This window comes from Fukomys damarensis, unplaced genomic scaffold (genome assembly GCF_012274545.1).
Source record: "Fukomys damarensis isolate Sample0158 unplaced genomic scaffold, DMR_v1.0_HiC HiC_scaffold_24, whole genome shotgun sequence".
In the NCBI taxonomy this organism is placed as follows: Eukaryota; Metazoa; Chordata; class Mammalia; order Rodentia; family Bathyergidae; genus Fukomys; species Fukomys damarensis.
In genome coordinates this window covers 55,947,578-55,962,912 of record NW_022900936.1, presented here as the reverse complement: position 1 = coordinate 55,962,912, position 15,335 = coordinate 55,947,578, and the positions used below count along the sequence as shown (strand labels likewise).

The window sequence follows — 15,335 nt, the reverse complement described above, 5'->3', positions numbered from 1 at the left end:
GCGTGAAAATGGGAAAGAGACTCAGTAGTCTCGAAGTTCACCATGAAATAAAAAAGATCATGACTGCCTCTTCGTGAAGTAACTTAGTTTTGTTTTTTAATTACATACCAGTCTTCATTTGAAAAGCAGGTTTTGTTTATTTATTTATTTTTGGGGGGTTGTTGAGACAGGGTCTCACTATGTAGTTGCGACTAACCTGGAACTCACAGTGTAGCCCAGGCTGGTTTCGAATTCACATTGATCCTCCTGCCTCAGCCTCCTGAGAGCTGGGATTACAGGTGTGAGCCAGCAAGCCTGGTTTGAAAAGCATGTTTTGGATTTTACTTGTGACTCCTCTGAAATGCTAACTGCACAGTAGTCCATTGTTCTCCGATTAAAAACATTCCATTCAACTTTAAATGTTCACAGATGCTTTGAAGAAAAAGAGCCTAATAATCCATAAAGAGAGAACAATTTTATGAGTGACTAAGAATATGCCTAAAATGTTCATTTAGGAATAGAAAAGTTAAACTGGATAGTCATCTGGCCATTGTGCAAGAGTGGACTTTTGGAAGATTCCTCTAGCACTTTTGCTTTTTAAATGAGTTGGGAGTAGAATATTGAGGAGAGAGTTGGGGAACACAGGAAAAGATGAAGACATGTCCTATTATCTTCTCGATAGCCAATAATTTATGGGCATCAACCTCCCCGAAATTTATGAGACCTGGTATAAATGTGATGTCTTACCTGGTACATGGTTCATTCTAACTGCTTCTTAGAGTTGTAAGGTAGTTTAAGAACTAGACCTGTAGTCCCTGTGAGATGTTTGTGGAACAAACAGTAATCCAAACATCATCAGACTTATTAAAAACACAGACCACTCTACAGGTCTATAATGCTCTTTCCCCCTCACCCTGGGAAATCCCTGCTAAAAACAGATTTCATTTCCCATGTGGTTTCCTCACAGAGTCGGGAGCGCCTCTGAGCACCTTCTCCATCCATGCAGAAAACCCAGGTGCTCTCTAGTGCAAACCATGATGGCTGAGAGTCATGCACCTGGCCATTTAGTTATAGTCATTCTGTGCCACAAAAGAGGCTTAAGAATACAAGAGGCTGTCATTCCCAGTCTCTTAAAAACAAAACCAAACCCACACATATTGGAATGGAATGTAAGAAGGTCAAGAATCCATAGGGAAAGTTTTGTAAAACCAAAACCAAATAATATAGTATCTGTTTTACATGGCTTTTTTTCCTTCTAATTGGGCAGTCTCTTTCTCTTTAGGTATCATAACTTCAAACTGTTTTTGTTTCTTGTGTTTCATGTCATTTTATTTTCTTTAGATTTCTTCCCTTAATTTTTGTCAAACTTAAAAAAAACAGTAAGTGACAAGAACAGGATGGGTTAAAGCACAGAATGCAAGCATAAAGAGTGACATATGTGGCTTTGGAAAGCCTGAACTATTGTATAAACTCTGAAGTTTTTATTCATCTCTCTCATGCCTTCTTATGATATAGGTATGGACTAGGAGCTCTCTGGCCCAGCATCTTTTACTCTGATGCATGAGTTGCAGGTTGGTGGGCTTTGGGCTTTAGGTGAAGGACTCTCTTCTCAGCTGAACTACAGGAAAACAGTGTGTGCTGTGTGTGAGAGCCCTGGAGAAGTCTTGCCCTCAAGAACAAGTAAGACTATGATCCTCACAGAGGAGATACTTTTCTTCTCTATCCCTGATATATTCAAGTTGGAAAGGCATCATTGTTAGAACAATTGTAGATCAACTATTTTGTAGAAAAACCAAATTAGTCATAAACTTGAGAAGTTTAACAAAACTGCACCACAGGTCTCAACTGCCTGAGTCCCCAGCACAATCCAGCACTGAAAGTGGCTGAGCAGTAAACACATATCCACAGGTAAAACAGCCAATATGCACATGTTCGCTCAGTTAATTTCTAGGGAATGAAGTGGGTGCAGGAAATTACTTAAGAAATACTATGGTTGCCAAACAGTAGGTGCTTTGCATACATTTCTCTCATCTGATCCTTTCACCATCATCAGGAAGTTAGAATCACCACCCCCATTCATTGATAAGGAAGTTAAGGAACTAAAGTTCCCAGGGCTCCACTTAAGAAGTCATGAAGAAAATTTAAGCTGGATGTCATGAGGCAGGAGGATGATAAACTCAAGCCCAGCCTGGGCAACTTAGTGACTCAGTGAGAAAGTGCCTCAAAATTTAAAAAGGGTTAGGGATGCAGGCCAGTGTGAAGGCACTGTGCGTAATCCCCAGTATTGCAAAATGTATTAAAAATAATTAAAGTTAGCTCTATCTAATTACAAAATCTATGCTGTTTCTTTCATTATCCCACACTTTCTCCTAGAATCATTCACACAACAGATTAATGCATATATGTGCTTAGGAAGGAATGGGTGAAAGGGAGTGAGTGACAAATAATGGGTAGGGAAAAAAAATCCCTGAGACATCTATTATGTGACATGTGCTCCAGAATGGTGTATAAATTCGATTTTCCTCAGGACTCCATGGAGCATTCGTTACCTCAGTTTTAGAGATTAGTAAACTGAAGCTTATGGAAGCTAATGCTTGTTGAGGATATATAGCTAGTAAGTGGTTGAATTAAGATTTTATATTAGTGCTATGTGACCCTTAAGAATGATGTCCTTTCCTTATTCCATCTTCTCTGAATGTGGACATGCTAAATATGCACCCCAAGCCTGCCTTTCATTAGCAACTCAGCCAATTTTTTCGGACTTTTCAGGCTCAAATTTCTCTTCTGTAAAATGACAGGTGCTCTACCTCTTTTACAGGCTTCCCTCCCAACCTGGTACCAAGGATCAAACTCAGGACCTTGAGCTTGTGAGACAGGCGCAGTGCCACTAAGATAAATCCCTGTCCTTCAGAGGTTTCTTGGAAGCCCACAAGATAAAAATACGTGAAAGGGCTCCGAAGAGGTAATGAGTCTCTAAAGATGCAGCAGCTCTTAGAAGAATAGTAGAGTGAAGAGTTACTAATGTTTGGCAAGATCTGAAAATATTTGTAGACAAGCCATGCCACGTAGCTGGTGATGTGGAGTTGGAGAAAGATTATGTATGAATTCCCTAGGAAGAATGTTCTTCAATTTTCCCAGTCAGCACCTATGAAAACTTGCATACAGAAAAGGAAATTTTGTGATGTATACCTTGAAAGGCAAAATCTTTTTAAAAATAACTGTTAACTTTGGCCCCAATTGATGGGTTTTTATATCTGGATTAAGCTCATATTATCTGTCTTTGGGACAAAATACCCACAAATTAAGGCAGGATTTCTTCCTTTTTCTGTTCATAGTTTCAGTGTGTAGTCAGCTGGTTTCAAGGTAGAAACAGGATGGCAGAGGGGTGTGGTGCAGAAGTTATTCAAACCACGGCAGCCAAGAAGCAGAGAGGGAAGGGAGGAGTCAAGGAGGAAAGAGGCCCTTGACTGGCCTCTTTCAACCAGACCTTGCATCCTATTTAGCTCTATTTAGCATATTTAGCTCTGGACTTCACTGATGAGTACTGTAGTGCTCCTTCCCCATGCCCCACCTCTGAACACCTGAGACTTTTGAAGGACATTCTAGATTTAAGTCTTAATGGCCTGTAAATACTGGCACTAAGGAGGTATAAGGGATCCTTTAAGAAACAAAGACATCTACCCAAAATTACAGCAGTGGATTATTTGTTTTATTTAAGCTGTTGAAATAAAGTCCATAATAAATTTAGAAATTAATTGGAGCAGAGCAAAAAGCCTACATTTCTACATACCAGAACATAGTAGTTATCAAAGAGACTAACACATGCAGTTGATAAAAGATAGATACTTGGAGAAAGCACAGTCATCCAAAACCATTCCACAAAGTCTGAACCATGATTTGTACGCAGTGGTAAGATTACATGACTGATATCTATCAGAACCAGAAATCGTATTACAATATATGCCATACACTACCCTAAGAATTTTTCATACATTAATTTTATTCTTAAAAAATGTGTAGATGCTCTTATTGATACTTCATATATTTGGAAAAACTAACTAAAAGATGTGATAAAATTTGCTCAAGATTACAACCAGCAAGGGCAGGAGCTAGGAAGAGGTCCAGATCCCACTGGCTGGAAGCTTGGAACTACTCAGAAGTCAGAGGGTACTAGTTTACTTTCTTTTTACTCCTGGCTCCCTCTTGCTGTCAGAGAAATAGCCAGAGTTCTGAGAAAGTACAGCAGGGCACATTTTTTCTTGTCACTTTGAAATAAAAATAATGAGAAAGTTGGTGCAAGAAATGGATTACAACAAATCAAATGTCAGCTGAACAAAACACTCATTCTTACACCAGGATTCACACTGCTTTCTGTCCTACTTTCCTCTCATTTTTTTTTTATTAAGGAGAAGTATAAGCAATTGAATTTGTTTTTCTAGGAAATTTAAGGACTATGGATGCAGATCACACTTTCTGAGACCCTTAAGTCAAAGTAAGGATACCCATTTCGTTTCTAGAATCAGCTCATCTTCCTTTCATCTCTATCAGCAATTAATTGGCTAAGGACTAAGGAGCAAAGTCCTTTGCAAGAATATTTTTGGGAGGTATATAATTTGACACACTTTGATACATAACACTGTAGATTTTCAAAGGCTTTAGGGTGACTCACCTTTCCCCAGACATCTATGGTTTTGTTTTCCATAATCATGGCAATTTCTGGCTTAGCTTAAAGACAAATAAAACACAGTTAGTGGACTAAATGCAGTCCTAACTATGTGCTGTGTGTGTGTGTGTGCACATGCATGCATGTGCTCTGAGAGCAAGACTAACTACCCATCAGATATTTATTAAACAACCACTCCATGCTATAACCAGGAAACAGAAGTGGACAAACTACTTCACTGAAATTTACATTTTTATGGAAAATGCAAATAGATAAACTAGAAGTTATAATACATTGAGATGAATACAGTGATTGAGACCATGTTGGATTTGAAGAAAACTTTTAAGAAAAGCTTCTAACTTGACCATTGGGATAAAAGGCCTTGGAAGATGCAATAGGTGACTAAAACTGGAGTGATGATCAGTGGTGAACCGAGTGAGACTGGAATGGGAGGATTGCAGGGGCAGATGGTGGGGAAAGAAGAGTCTTCTATGTGCCTGAAGACCAAGAAATAAAGTGTGATTTTTCAGGACCTGGAAAAGAGCCAGAAAAAGACATGATATTTGTTTGTTTTCACTAGAAATATAGCAAGAGATAGTTCCACAATTTTGTTGTCCCAGTAGATTGTAAGTATCTCAAAGCCAGAGTATGTTACCCATCACTGCATCTCCAGTACCTAGTGCCCAGCACCAAGTGAATATTGAATATATCATGTTAAACTGAAGTGACTTCGAGTAAATTCTTGAGCACAGCAGGAAGAGCCTTCTGTAAGCCAGTGGAAAGAGCATAATGACTTCTTTTCCCAGATGCTGTCTGTGTCTGCTACATCTGCAAAGCATTGCCTTTTACACACTGAACAGTCTTGCTAGGCACAAGTGCTTTGTTTGAGGATTCATTGGGATGATAAGAACACACTCAGTACATCAAAAGGAAAAACTAAAAGGAGTAAGTAGTGATAACAGATGGGATTTGGTAGCTAAATATTCTGTCTTTATTGCTCTTAATTTGAGATAGCTCTAATGTGTTCTATGCTATGAGCCAGTGTATCCAATGGAATTGATTTCTATTACTATGGTGGTAACTGTTTTAATCATGCACATGTTATTATTTAGATTCAGTTTCTCACTCCTCTTGTTTCCCAAGATGACATCTCAAATAAATCAACTCAAAATCTTGTTGCTATGTTTTCTTTCAGGTGAAAGCAAACCAATATATAATCCTAAAGCTCTCAAGAGAGGGAGGATATTTCCGACACTCTACTAGCAGACACGTACAAGTAAAATGAAAGACTTGAAACAATGGTTACTAAAACTTGGCAGAACTGATCAAAAGAGACAGTGTTGCTTTGAGGCTTGGGACAATCAAATTTTCAGCTTATGAATGGGGAAAGGAAACTTGTGATGGAAGGTAGCTCCCTGCCAAGTGGAGTGAAGTCACAAAATGAGCAAAGGTGACAAGTGAAGACAAGTGAGGGGGATATAGGAAGTGGCAAAGAGCTGGTCTGTACCAAAGGGCAAGCTAGGTGAGGAGGCATTGTCTAGAGGAATAGATGAGTGTTTTAGGTAATGGAAAATGGATAGGTTATACATTTGGATATTTAATTTTTATGTTGTAGTTTTGGCTCATTCAATATGGGGAATCACAAATGGACTCAAGGTAAGTTCTTATACAGCATGTATTATACCTCTGTGTTAGGGCCACTGTGATGTACATTCAGGTGATACCTATAAACAGATCAAAGCTTGGATGAAACGCTATCCAAACACAACCTACCCAGCCCATTTACTAAATAAAAATGCCATAGTTGGGGAAAATCTCATGAAATAAACAGGAAGGCCGGGGATTAAGCCCAGTGGTTCTGCCACCTGCATTGAAATAAGCAGGCAGAGTCTCTCTAAGTGTCCACTCAGGGCTTCAGAGAAGCAGCAAGATAAATGTAGAGACAGAGGGGTAGAACTAGCTGGGTGATAAGAGTCAGATGTAAAGGAGTGAGAATCATTCAAGATCAGTGGAAAGTATTTTGGTCACTAAAGAGATCATTGTGGAGAGCCACCTCTGCTGCACAGTCCAGCCCGAAACTACGGGCCTGCTCTGGAGCCATGCCATTTCCAGCGGGTGCCACTGATTGGCTCTGACAATGGAGGTTAGCCACACAGGCACCATTGAGCACCATTGCCCCCCACCTCCCTCTATTAGATCCCCTGACTGAGCCAGTCCTTGGACGCACTCTGTAGAGGCATGGCAGGCTATAAAGGGTGGGGATTGATCCTATTATGTTCCTGATTGTATCAATAGGGATAAAGGAAAGGGATTGATTTGATGAATTGTTTTCTCAGTTATGACAATGAGAATGTCTATAAGTCATTAGAGAATCAAAAACTGACACACAATGATATCAGGAAGATTTAATGACCCAGAGATAGAATCAAGGGCAACCCAACAGCAAAAATAAAGATGAGAAAACACTTAAGCAAGCCACAGAAACAGACTTCAAGACCACCAATGGCAAACAGTAGGCAAAGGAGGATGAAAAATCAGATAGTGAACCTCCAGGACCCTCAGAACTCACAGCACAAGAAGTAAAAAAACTGATCAATCAAGCTCTAGAAAAATTCAAAACAGAAATTATTTCCCAGATAACCATAGAGATGGTGAGCAAAATGAAAGACATGATTCGAGACTCCAGAAAAGAAACTGACAAAAAATATAGATGAGCTTAGGATCATAATAGAAGCCATGAAGGCCCAGCATAAGAAAGAAATGGAAGCAATGAATGTCCAACATAGGGAAGAAATGGAATCCATTAAACAGATTCAAACAGATATACAGGGGATTAAAAACTGTATTGAAAGCATATGCAACAGAATAAAAGATTGCGAAGATAGAATCTCAGATATGAAGATAGGATAGCAGACAGTGACCATGAAAAGAGAGGTCTCTTAAAAACAGTAAGGGACCATGAGAAATCAATCCAACAACTCCTAGATGATGCAAAGAAAAACAATATAAGACTGATAGGAATCCATGAAGTACCAGAAGAAAATGCAAATGTCTTAAAAACCTGTTCACAGAATTAATGACAGAAAACTTCCCAAACTGAAGGGGAAGAATTAGACATACAGATAAGTGAGGCATATAGGACACCAACTAGCCATGATCAAAAAAATCTACACCTAGACATATAATAATCAAGATCCCAGAAACCCAACAGAAGAACAAAATACTACAAGCAGTAAGAGAAAAGAAACAAATCACATGCAAAGGAAAGCCCATCAGAATCACAGCAGACTTTTCAACACAAACCCTCAGGTCAAGGAGAGCCTGGAATGAGGTATTTCAAGTCCTAAAAGAAAACAACCTACAACCAAGACTGATGTATCCTGCAAAACTCTCTTTCAAAATGGATAGGGAAATAAGATACTTCCATGACAAAGAAAACTTGAGAAACTTCATGAATACTAAACCAGCACTGCAAAGAATTTTAAACAATATCCTAGAAAAAGACAATGAAGATTACAGCACTAGGAGGCCCAACAGAGCAAATCAAATAGCCAAGGCAAGAAACTAATAGGAGAGGACAAAACAATAAAAAAAGAGTCAACAAAAGGACAATAACATGACAATAATAAGTCAGAACATATCAGTTATAACTATCAATGTCAATGGCCTCAATTCACCAATCAAGAGAAACAGATTGGCAGAATGGATTAAGAAGCAAAATCCAACAATATGTGCTATACAAGAAACACACCTAGTGCAAAAAGAAGCCCATAGACTAAAAGTGAAAGATTGGAAAACAATTCTCCATGTGACAGGAGCCTAGAAAAAAGCAGAGGTAGCAATCTTATTCTCAGACAAAGCAAACTTCAAACCAAAACTGATTAAGAGAGACAAAGAAGGCCACAACATCCTTGTAAAGGGAACAATTCAAGAGGAAGAAATGACAATCATAAACATATATGCACCAAATATAAAAGCCCCCAACTATATAAAACAAATATTAAGTAAAATGAAAAACCAAATAACCACTAATACAGTTGTAGTGGGGGATCTGAATACCCGACTATCAGAAATAGACAGATCATCTAGACAAAAAATTAACAATGAAATACTAGAACTGAACCAAGCTTTTGAACATAGGGACTTATTAGATGTCTGTAGAGTGTTCCACCCCACAAAATCAGAATATGCATTCTTTTCAGCTGCACATGGGTCATTCTCCAAGATAGATCACATACTAGATCACAAAACAGGTTTGAAAAAATGCAAAGAATTGAAGTTATTCCCTGTATATTATCATATCACAGTACAATAAAGCTGGAGATCAATAGCATAAGAAACCATAGGAACTTCACGAACACACGGAAATTGAACAACACTCTCCTGAACAATCAATGGATCATAGAGGAAATTAAAGAAGAAATCAGACAGTTTTTACAAGTAAATGAAAATGCCAGTACAACATACAGGAATCTATGGGACACAATGAAAGCAGTTCTATGTGGAAAATTCATAGCACTGAATGCCCACATTGGGAAAACAGAGCAAGCTCAAATAAACAACCTAACAATAACTCTTAGACTCCTAAGAAAACAAGAGCAAGAAAAACCCAAAGCTTGAACAAGAGAGGAAATTATAAAGATTAGAGCAGAAATCAGTGCAATGGAAACTAAGAAAATGATACAAAAAATAAATAAATTGAAGAGTTTATTTTTTGAAAGAATAAATAAAATTGATAAACCCTTAGCAAACCTATCCAAAGAAGGAAAGAAAAGGCTCAGATTCATGCAATCAGGAATGAAAAAGGAGAAGTCACAACAGATCCCACAGAAATCCAGAGGATCATTAATACCTACTATGAGAATCTGTACTTTAATAAAATGGAAAACACAGAAGAAATGGACAGATTTCTGGATACTTATGAATTACCAAAGTTGAATGAAGAGATAAAAACATTTTAAACACTCCAATCACAATCAGTGAAATTGAAAATGTAATTAAAAACTTACCAACAAAGAAAAGCCCAGGTCCTGATGAATTCACTGCTGAATTTTATAAGACATTTAGAGAAGATCTACTGCCATTTCAGACTTTTCAATGAAATTGAAAGAGAAGCAATACTTCCAAATTCATTCCTGGAAGCAAATATCACTTTGATTCCCAAACCTGGGAAAGATGCAACTAAAAAAGAGAACTACAGGCCAATCTCCTTAATGAATATAGATGCAAAAATCCTCAATAAGATACTAGCAAACAGAATACAGAGGATCATCAAGAAGATCATACATCCTGACCAAGTCGGATTTATTCCAGGGATGCAAGGATGGTTCAACATATGTAAATCAATAAATATAATACACTATATTAACAAAGTCAAGGACAAGAACCATGTGATCCTCTCAATAAATGCAGAAAAAGTGTTTGACAAAATTCAACACCCATTCATGATAAAAACTCTGCAAAATATTGGAATAGATGGTCTATGTCTCAACTTAATAAAGGCTATCTATGAAAAACCAACAGCCAACATCATATTAAATGGCCAAACACTGAAAACCTTCATGTTAAAATCAGGAACAAGACAAGGATGCCCACTATCACCACTCCTCTTCGATATAGTTCTGGAAATGTAAGCCGTAGCAATTAGACAAGAGAAAGAAATTAAAGCAATAAAGATAGGAAAGGAAGAAGTTAAACTGTCATTATTTTCTGATGATTTGATACTCTACATTGAAGAACCAAAAAACTCCACCAAAAGTCTTCTAAACTTAATAGAGACTTTTAGCAGACTAGCTCGATACAAGGTCAACACCCAAAAATCAACAGCCTTCTTGTATACAAACAGACTCACTGAGAAAGAAATTAGGGAAACAATTCCTTTCACAATAGTACCCAGAAAAATGAAGTATCTGGGAACCAACCTAAGAAAAGAAGCAAAAGACCTCTACACTGAAAACTACTGCACTCTGAAAAAAGAGATTGAGGAGGATATAAGAAAATGGAAAGATGTTCCCTGCTCCTGGGTAGGAAGAATCAACATAGTGAAAATGGCCATACTACCAAAACTACCATACAGATTAAATGCAATGCCAATTGAAATCCCAACACTATACTTCACAGAACTAGAAAGAAGAATCCAAAAATTCGTTTGGAACCACAAGAGACCTAGAATAGCAAAAGCCATCCTAGGCAACACACACATGGCAGTGGGTATAAAAATTCCCAATTTGAAACTATACTACAAAGCCACTGTGATTAAAAACAGCATAGTACTGGTAAAGAAACAGACCTGAAGATCAGTGGAACAGAATGGAAGTCACAAAAATAACTCCAGATATACTCAGCTACCTCATCTTTGACAAAGGAACTGACCATCCCCACTGGAGGAAAGATAGCCTCTTTAAAAAATGGTGTTAGAAAAACTGGATCTCAACCTGCCAAAGATTAAAACTAGACTCTTATCTTTCACCATGCACTAAATTAAAATCCAAGTGGATTAAAGATCTAAATATTAAAACAGAAACACTAAACTTTCTGGAAGTTAAGTTAGACAGAGCTCTGGAAGACACTGGCATAGGAAAAGACTTTATTAACAAATCCTCAGTATCACAGGAACTAGCAAAAAGAATCAACAACCTGGATCTCATCTTATTAAAACTACTGCACTGCAAAAGAAACCATCAACAGAACTAAGAGACAACCTACAATGTGGGGAAAACTTTTTACCAACTGCTCCTCAGATAAAGGACTATTATCTAAAATATATAAAGAACTCAAAACAACCAGCCCCCCCAAAATACAAAGACCCAATTCTAAAGTGGGCATCTGAAATGAGCAGACATTTCTCAAACAAAGAAATAAAAGCAGCAAGTAAATATATGAAAAAATGCTCCACATCACTAGCCATTCGAGAGATACAGATGAAAACAACACTGAGGTTTCACCTCACCCAACAAAGAATGGCTTCTATCAAGAAATCACACAACAACAAATGTTGGTGGGGTTGTGGGGAGAAAGAACACTTCTCAATTGTTGGTGGGAGTGCAGACTGGTGCAACCACTATGGAAGTCAATATGGAGATACCTCAAAAAACCAGGATTAGAGGTTCCATTTGATCCAGCCATCCCTCTGTTGGGTATCTTTCCAAAAGAATTAAAAGAATCATACCACAGTGATATATGCACACCCATGTTTATAGTGGCACAGTTTGTAATAGCTAAAACTTGGAAAGAGCCAATCTGCCCATCTGTTGGAAACTGGATAAAGAAGATGTGGTTTTTCTATAAAATGGAATACTACTCAGCCATAAAGAATGAGAAAGTAGATGCATTCATAGGTAAATGGGTACATTTTGAGGATATACTCCTAAGTGAAATAAATAAGTCACACATATACAAATACCGAATAGTTTCTCTGGTGTGAAAAATTAAAATAGTACTCAAAATTCTAATGGGGCAATTAGCAATGTGAAATAGGAAGAAAAGGACCAAAGGTGTAGGGACAGTGAGAAGGATAGGGAAAGGGGAATAAGGGAAAAGGAAAAAATATGAGAAAATGTAAAAATGAATTAAAGTATTTGAAGGTGGGGATGGGAGGGGAGGGGATGAAGAGAGGGTGGGGACAAGGGGAAAAAATGAGAACCAAGACCTGGCATGTAAAGGTACAAGATCCCAGTAATGAATGTAACTGCACTGTCTACCTAGAAGGTACCAATAAATTTAATTTAAAAGAAAAAAAATAGATCCTTGTGTTTATTGAAAGTGTACTAATATAATTTTTTTAACTAAAAAAAGCTATGCAATGCATGGCCTAAATATTAACGAGCTAATTAGATCATGCTATCATAGAAAGAGTCTTTGGTAAGTGGAGGCACAACTTGCCTAATTTAAAATTGATACTTTTTCCTGCATCTTGGATAGCTGCCTTCCTCGGTTTGCCAATAGTCAGGCCGGAGGAGGTCAGCTCCTGTTTAAGGCAGTCATGCTCAGGTCTGTGAGGGAGAATCGGGTGGGACCGCTGTAAGTAGGAGACTTCAGATCAAAACTAGTTGGTTGTAGCTAATTCCATCCTTGCAAATTGTTTTCTTTTTTTCAAAATACTGTATCTTGTGATCTTCAATAGAGAACTGTTCAAAATAAAAACAATTTTTACTTCCTCCATCATTCTGAGAGCTGAGGAACAATTTAGCAGCCTGTACCCTTGTGCCCTTATGCTCTCTTTGTTTACCTAATTTTCTAGAATAATTAATTGCTTATCTACATCACTGTTTTTCTCTTTGCCTTCCTTTAAAATAGTTTTTTATAAAATACAAGTCTTGGTCACAAAAATGATAAAGTATCAGAAGCCAGAGGCTTCCATTTATTATATTTCCTTGCACCCTGGGGCAAAATAGAATGTGCACATTTTCATCTTAAAATTGCGCCCTGCTGAGTCTCTGCATTGTGAGCGAAGTTATAGCTCAGCTCAGCTCTCTTGAGGACACAGAGTGCCAGGGCCATCCCTGCAGGCTCTTGGCTGGGAGGGCTGGGATGGCTGGGTCAGTCTCTCATCCAGATGTTTCTGGCAGAATTGTGTGGGGCGACTCCTGCAGAGTTTCTCTGGGCTCTGTTTATCACTTTCTTTGCCATCCTGGTGGCCTCATTTCACCTTGCTCCAGAAAGCAACTAGGGCAATTAGCCAAATGAACAATTAGATTTTGATTGTTATAATTAAATCAAGTTTCAGTATCCTTAGGGAAAATTAAGATTGAAATCTGACTCATATATGGCTCCTACATGAAACTGACTCATATATGGCTTCCTGTATGATTTTCTCTATGAACAAAAATAATAATTATTTTTTTCTCATTGAATTTATTGGTACATTGTAGGTATACAGTACAGTTACATTCATTATTGGGATTTCGTACCTTTGCATGACAGGTCTTGGTTCTCATTTTTTCCCCATACCCCTGCCCTCCCTTCACCCTCTCAAAATAATTATTTTTTAGCCTTTCATCCTTGCCTCACTTCCAATAAGAATGATAAGGATCAGCACAGTTACTCAGGTGTGGCTGGAGGAGCTTTATTTTTAGGGGACAACAAGGCATGAGATATTTGCAGGTGGAGGGTAGGCATCGTAGAGCAAAATCCCTTACTAAAGACCTTCATAGTGGTGGAGCTCTTCGAGGTTTTACCAGGCTTGACTCTAACATGGTGAGAGAACCATTATCGTGGATTTGGTCTGGATAGAGATGAAGTCTATAGACTGGACCTAGCTTGAGTCTGTCTTTAAATGATGTGGAATTGCCGATGTGATGACCATGGGAGATAATAGTTTCCTGAGTACCATTGATCTCCTTGTGAGGAAAGAAAAATGGCGAGCTATCAGATATTCAGGCAGGCCAGCTCTGAAGTAGGTGTTACATGAACATTAATTAATTTATTCTTGTAAAAGAGAGAAGAAAAATGATGAATTAAAATGAAGAGGTATTTCGTATGCTACTAGAGAAAGTATCATCATATTTGACTTTCAACTAAAAACTATTGTCACCCACTCCAAATATGAATAGAAGCTTGCTGCTTTTCTGACTTGACCTTCCCCTTGTTAACCTTCCAGAAGCTGCATATTTGGGGTGGGTTTTGTGGGCCTGGAAGGGGGAGCTAATGATACATCATTAGAAAGCTCTGAGTTTTTAATGTTGATATGTAGTGAGGAAACTGTACATTTTGCTAATTAAAACTTTACAGGAATCAGAAAACTGTAGCCACTGTTTCTGGCCAGAATTTCTTTAGAAAAGGAATTTTAGCCTTTCTCAGAGTCAGGACTACGACAAGGTAAAGAGGCAAACAAGGTCTTGTGTAAGCCTTGTTGAATTCTATCCTAGTCACCTCATCCTAATCATGGTCCTCGCCCTTATATCTGTATATCCTTATGTGTGCACTACCAGTAACTTCAAATGTTAATCTGAAATTTGGAGATCAGTTTATTTGGCGTACTTGGCTTCTGTACTCATTATCTTCCCTTGGATCTGTGAAGAAAAACACTCATTATTCTCACCTTGCACAGTGTTTCCATGGGCAAGCCCTCTGTGGTCACTATCAGTCAGTGTGCTGACCAACTTCCCATTGAAGAGAGAATTCTGGAGGAGAAGAAAGGTAGAAGAAGTGCCAAGTCCTCTCCCGGTCGTGATAACTCAATATTCTGTCAAGCTGCTCTGCAACTTTTTTTATTCATTAAGTTCATTGGTACATTTTAGGTATACAATAGGATGATATTCATCATTGGGAATTTGCACCTTTCCATGATATATCTTGGTTCTTATTTTTCCTCTCTTTCCCTGCCCTCCCTATTTTCAAAGACATTGTTTCCATTTTTTTCCCTCATATTACTCTGAAACTTCTGATGCACAAGGTCCTTCTCTACAAACTCTACATCCATTCCTCTGGATTAGGCCTGGACCGGAATATTTTTTAAAGGCTCTCAGGTGATCCAGGGCTAAGAATCACTGGCCTAAGTAAATCACAGACATTGTGCACAGGGGAAAATGGAAAGAGCTAAAGTATAGAAGGGTGAGCAGAAATGCATCTGAAGGGCTAAAAGTTACAAAATAATGAAAGCAAATATCTATGGCTCAGAATCCCAAATTTAAATTTAGATAAATTCAGGGTAGAAAAAAATGGAAGTCAGGTGAGTGAGTGATTCAATCATGGA

At 38.1% G+C, this 15,335-nt stretch overlaps 1 protein-coding gene across 1 annotated transcript in view; it reads right to left on the bottom strand.

The window, feature by feature from the left end:
• Window positions 1–1,797: 1,797 nt before the first annotated feature.
• The window catches only part of Cd96 (CD96 molecule), a 32,380-nt gene continuing 18,842 nt past the window's right edge, over window positions 1,798–15,335 (bottom strand). Inside the window, 4 exon segments of the mRNA XM_019208348.1 lie at window positions 1,798–1,926; window positions 4,649–4,704; window positions 13,780–13,848; window positions 13,851–13,980. Of these exon segments, the coding sequence (XP_019063893.1) occupies window positions 1,798–1,926; window positions 4,649–4,704; window positions 13,780–13,848; window positions 13,851–13,980 (384 nt within the window).